This window comes from Haplochromis burtoni, unplaced genomic scaffold (genome assembly GCF_018398535.1).
Source record: "Haplochromis burtoni strain Fernald_Lab_line unplaced genomic scaffold, NCSU_Asbu1 Contig_2806, whole genome shotgun sequence".
NCBI lineage: Eukaryota > Metazoa > Chordata > Actinopteri > Cichliformes > Cichlidae > Haplochromis > Haplochromis burtoni.
Window position 1 is genome coordinate 3,390 of NW_024585167.1, and position 6,361 is coordinate 9,750.

At 39.4% G+C, this 6,361-nt stretch overlaps 1 protein-coding gene across 1 annotated transcript; it reads right to left on the bottom strand.

The window, feature by feature from the left end:
* Positions 1 to 4,511: 4,511 nt before the first annotated feature.
* Positions 4,512 to 5,814, bottom strand: LOC102305592 (N-lysine methyltransferase KMT5A-A; the record flags this gene model as incomplete). Its single annotated transcript, XM_014331490.2, is given in 3 exon segments — positions 4,512 to 5,001; positions 5,099 to 5,323; positions 5,682 to 5,814. Coding segments are annotated over 2 exon segments (573 nt in total). The 3' UTR covers positions 4,512 to 4,603.
* Between the last annotated feature and the right edge of the window lie 547 nt (positions 5,815 to 6,361).

The following is a 6,361-nucleotide window of genomic DNA, read 5'->3' on the forward strand; positions in this document are numbered from 1 at the left end:
GAGCATCACAGCAGATGCCTTTGTGTCAAAGCAGCTGAAGATAAAATACAGAAAAACATGAAGGTGGTTTTCCTGGCCTGGGATTTTATAAAAATATTCTGCAGTACATCAAAAACGAAAGAAAACCATTAATCAACATATGAACGTTACCTCTGAGGTTCCAGCGGTTTTATTAGAGACACAGCTAAGCGTTTTTCATTTTGCATAATTTGAAAAGGTTTAAATTTGTTCAGTATTGAACGGCAGAAATTAGGTTTTCTTTTTGGGATTTTTAGACAGGAAACTGTTCTTGAGAGAGAGAGAGAGAGAGAGAGAGAGAGAGAGAGAGAGAGAGAGCGAGAGCGAGAGAGAGAGCGAGAGAGAGAGAGAGCCATTTCAAGAACCATTTCTTTCAGTGGTTCATTGAAGAACCTTTAAAGGTGCCCCAAAGAACAATCAAGAAATGGTCCTTTGGGGCATCTTTCAAGGTTTTTCAAAGAGCCTTTTTTAAAATGGTTCTTTGAAGAACTAGTTTTAAAAAGGTCTTTCAAATGGTTCTTTAAAGACCCATCTTAAACAACCCTTTTCTGAGTGGTTCTTTAAAGAACCATTCTAAATCTTTTTCGAACCAAAAGATAAAGCTGCCATAACTTGTTACCCTTTTCAATCCTGGAGCCTATGAGGAAAGGCAGAGTCCTAAATAATGTCCATTTCTCAACATCAGTTCCAGAGATATTTCCATCCAGTGCTACCTTCTCAGGTATTAGAGCAGGTTTGGAGGTGCATTCATTCTGTCCAAAACCAAAATTCCTTATGCTGTCATTAACCTCTTGGATAGTAACTGTTTTGTCCTTGTGCAAAGCTTTTAAAACAGACTTCAAATCAAGAGGAATGACCCCCTCAAGAAAATCATGCATTACATCAGGTGGGAATGCATTTGTGGTATCAAAATATGACAGCTTGTTGAAGGCACATGGGCCAGTTACACCATACACTGACCTACAGTGGGGGTCATCCTCAACACATTGCAGATGGTATGCATGAACAGTCTTTGTCCTAAGAATACAATCTCCCTCACTAATGATCTTAGACAGGTCCTCGTAATGGCACATACAAAACCTGCATATTCTACCATTACTGAATGAGCAGCTAAAACCGGCAAGTGTGTGAGAGGTTAGGTTGTCTGCAGATATTGCGGCCAGACCACCTTTGATGCAGTACTGTCTGTCTTCAAATTTTAATCGTAATCCACATTCTTGCAAAACCTGTAGGTCACAAATTAATGGTTCTAATATTTTCTCAAATCCATATGTTTTCACCAATCTATGTTTGACAAGTATCAACAGATGAATATGTCTTAAAACAGATCTGTCTTTTGGTGGAATATTTCCCAAAGTAAAATAAAATGCAGACACTTTATGTAGAAGTTTCTTTGATCCTAATGGATTAGCAAATTCAAATTCATCAGTGTACAACTGAATTCTCAAATGTGGGTTGTCTGTGTTAAAAAATTCACTTTCTTTGTAAATTTTCCCATCACTAAAATCTTTTAAGGTTTCAGGAGCACGGGGATCTGGCCTAAAATTGTGTCTTAAAATGTTAGGATCATTACATATTAATTCCAAGACTTTTAGAAGTGGAATATACTGAAAAGTGTCCTGTTTCCCAGTAAAAGGATCTATCCCCAGGATACATTCAACAGGTTCAATCAGGTTTAATTTCTCAACACAGTATCTGTCTAGTTGATATGTGTTGCTGACCGCACTGAAGCAATGTTCTACCAAACTACTGTCATCAATATAATGAAAACTTGATATATCAAAATTAAGAGTCTGCAAACATTTAGTAAATATCTTCCTATAGTTTTCAATAAAAGACTTGGAAAGTGACTCTACTTCACTAAGAACAAATGTTTGAACTTTTCTATTTACAATACTTTTCTCTTGAAGATTCAAGGAAAACAATGCCAGTTGTTTTCTCACAGTCTCTGCAAAGTTCTCTACAAGTTCACTCAGAGCTCGTTCAGATGATCGGGGAAATTCAACAGTTTCCTGGATGACAGGGTCACAGTCTGGGGCAGACTCTAATCCATGTTTCTGATATTTATGTTTCTTCCTTATGTGATTTTTCAAAGATTTCACAGACAAAAACTTTCTGGGACAGTCTTCTAGTCCGCAGACAATGAAGAATCCACATTCACTTAAATGGTATATCTGTTGACGTTTCAGCAGTTTTTCATATGTTGGTTTTCTTGTGGAGCATCGTGGACACTGATATGGCACATCCATAGAAATGCTCACCTACAAAGACCTGTTGATAATCTGCCAATTCATTTTCTCCAAGCCAAAGAGATACTTCTCCAACAGTCCACTGCTGAGCCATGATCTGCTAAAACAAAACAAAATGCACATTACATTGTTTTATTCTGTGACATCAAAAACATATTTATTTATTTTTTGTTCATTCATTTTCCGATCGGATCGGAGGGGTGCTGGAGCCTATCCCAGCTGTTTTTTTTAGGTGGGGTAGACCCTGGACAGGTTGCCAGTCCATGGCAGGGCCGTCATTCAGATATGTATGTCTTTGGACTGTGGGTGGAAACCCACACAGAAACAGGGAGAACATGCAAACTCCACACAAAAACACACCCGGTTGACCCCGGGAATTGAACAGAGTCTTTCTAGCTGTGAGGAAACAGTGCTAACCACTATACCACCGTTTATTCTAACTTTTAAGCCTTCTTCGGATAAATGTTGATTATTTTATGCTTTGGATTATCTGGTCTTGTTAGTATAATGACCTCTTCTTTGCCTAATGTATGATGTTTGATAAATGAAATGTACAATTTTTTTTAAAACTATATTACAAAAGGACATCTATCTTGGTAACATCAAATGACCGGAGCATAATTTGTCAACTACTCTGAAAATAAGTTATACAGTAACAGTCAAAGACACAACTTCTCATGTGTCACATTTCTATTTATTCAAAACACTTATGCATCGCTGTATTTTATACAGCTACTCCACAATTCAAAGTAGAGGCTACTGAATTTCTGAGTTTCTAGACCAGACACAGAGCTCACACAACAGGCTTCAAGCGCCATTTTGGTGACAACATTACTAATTTTAATATTGGTCTAGCTGACATTAGTTTATGTACGCAGCACGCAATAGAACCACATATTTTAGAGGCCTAATTAATTGGGAGCACCTTCACAACACGCTAACAGCTTCACTGCTCACCTTTCGCTCTTATGATCTAGTCAACCTTCATGTGCTTGAGTAAGAAAAACAATATCTCACTGTACAGTAACTGATCAGCCAGTATGGTTTTAGGAAATTTTGAATGAGGCAGAATGACATTTTCATTATTGTTATCATTTTTATTTATTTATGTATTTATTTTTGCTTTACCAGCCTTCTGAAATCTCAGCTGAAAACCATATTCTCCATGGTAATCTGTTGTTACCGGGACGGTGGAGGCTTGGGATGTAATGCCATATTTGTGCAAACTGTCATTTGGTAGCTCTCCCTTAATTGCTGGTGATTGATGAGCAACATATCGATGCGGCTATCTGTCCTCCATATATACAATTACATAAACATACAGACACACAGACACCTTTTAAGCCCTTGTCCTCTGATCAGGTGTCCATGTAGCATTTACCTGGATCACTGTCGCCAAACCATCTGTTTCATAATACATGTAAGCGAATGGTCCCAACGTGCTTAAGATACATTTTTAAATTATCTGTGTAATTTCTGTTCATATTTAAATTAAGAGGGGGTGGCAGTAAAAACTCTGTAACAGAAATGTCATCAAGTACACTGTCAAACGATTGCGCTGTACGGACTCGCGTACTTGACTACCGATAAACGGCTTTCACGTCAGACTTCTCTGCGCATTTCATTTACTGCTAAGCGGCTCTTATTTATCCAAAGTGCGATACCTGAGCGCAGACCCGGGCTGTTAAACAAATATGAGTCAATGCAGATGTCAGACAGACTGTCCAAATTCTCCCAAAGAATCTGCAGGCACCTGTTTAAAATTGGCTTAGAATAGAAAGCTCTAAGTCTATTATTGAGATATTCTTATTTTCTGTTAGTAGTTAATCTTTCAAATGACAAGAGATAATGCCTAGATATCTCACCTCATCTTTCATCTGTGTATTACATATTAACTGCAGGAGACACTCATGTAGAGCTAGTATCTCACATTTATTATTATTATTATTCATCTGTAAACCTGACGTGTTTCATAATCGCCTTGGCTATGTTAATCATCATGCTCTTCAGGAGTCGTCAAGACGCGGGGAACACAGATGAGAAATTAAAATGGAGCCACAGGGGAAGTAAAACAAGAAATCTGAACATGGAAACACAAGACTTTCACAATAAAACACGAAACGGTGAACGTATATAATACAATATGAAGCAGAGTAAAATTTGGAAACATGACACTTTTTATTTCAATATGTAAATTAAAACAAAACAAAACACCCTCAAATCACATTTAAATTACAGGGAAGACAATGTAAAAACAGCTGCTTTTTTAAGAATAAAATCACTGCATAAAAAAAGCCCATGCAAAGAGAAGAGGAAAAGAACAGATAAAATCAAAGTCAGCTGTCCAGCCACTCCAAGTCTTCCCCTTCACCACCATAAGATTTCCGAGTTACTCCGTAGTCCCATAACAGCTCCTCACCAACTGTGATGTCCTTCAGGGCAATGAAAAGTATTGTCTCCTGAGGTCCTGCAGGGAAGTTCATTGTAAACTTCTGGGGCTTGATGTTGGGATTTTTCCGGGAATGGTTCATTCGCCTTCCATAGGTGTCAATGTTGGGATGACAGGCACAGGGGAATGCAGTGGCGTTGATGCACATACCTCGGGTCACACTTGTCCCTGAAGAAGAACAGATACCCGACTGGGGCCTCCGTTTCCCTTCTGCTTCGCTGATGTATGTCCCGTGGAAATCGCACACGATATCCCCTTTGCGGAAAGGCATAAGTGCGATCACACCTGTAAGTTGAAAGAGACCATCGGTCATGACAGGGCTCTTAGAAACGTTCACTTGCAATTTAAAGACCGTGTAGTCTAAATGATGTGTGCATTTTACCTTTGCCCTTCCGTTCCCCGAAGTCTTGCAAAGCCAGGCCCTTCCACTTCTGCTCTGCAATCGAAGACATGAGGGACTCGTTGTCTTGTATACTGGGCTGCGGAGCAACCCAGGCCTGCAAGATGGCATTGACAGTGGGCTTGTTGGTGTGCCATTTCTCCTTGTCCAAAGCCATCTACACACATGCAGGCTGAGGTGGGTTACCTCTTCTGCCAATTGACTGACCTAAACGAAGTGGTCACAAAGCGAGGTACAAGAAATAATGCAAGTGATTATTGCGGCTTAAAAAAGAAAAATCAACCATATGCATTTTAGTCAATCACGGATTTGTACCTTAAAATATTCCTTATATTTATAATTGAGCTATCTGTGTAAATTTTGGTGTATAACATTGAGTGGGTTGTACTTACATGTATTGTATTATTTAATTAGTTCAGGCTGTTACTGCTATTGTCTCTACACAAATGTAACCCACATAATTTTCTTAGAGATTATTAAAGTATTTTCATTCTGAAATGCATACAAAACAAACAAAGCAACGCAACAGAAGAGGCTCCATTAACATGACATGCCCAGGCCTTACCGAGAATGTACCCAACTCTTTTCTTCAGCTGAATATCCCTCCATTTCTTGTAGTGGTGTCTGTGCTGTGGAAAGCCAGCCTGTACACACTGCTGTTTGGATGGTGGCTCTCCATTCAGGGTGACCGGGAAGGCCTGGAGGAAGGCATCCCATTCTTGGTGTGGCAGGTGCGTAGATGATGTGCTACATGAAAGGTGTAGAGGAGGGGGATGCATCAAATCCATCAAAAGTTTTTAAATGTGGAAACTTGTAACACAGGTTGACTTGTGGTAGTGTGTGATATTTAAAAAAAAAAAAAAAAAGTGTACCTGGCCTGTCCTGGTGTCTGTAGTCCTCCTACTGAGCTTTATGCTGACTCAGCCATAGCATCCTCAGGTTCAGTGCTCAGGCATCTGTGGTTTTTAATGCATGCAAATGAATTAGAGAACCAAGAGAGATGAAAAAGCTAAAATACAAGGGGCGAACATCTCTGACATACAGCAACATATGTGGCTGACTGTTATGAGTACAGGGTTAGGGTTTCTCTGTCAGATCAAAGAAACAAATCTTTCTTAATATGCTGTTGATCCAGTTATGTCAAGCACTCACCTCACTCTCAGGCATTTTACATCTAATGATGGGTTGGACAGTGGGACCCCACATTCTCCGAGGAAGAAATTGCCCCTGTCATCGCTGCCAGCA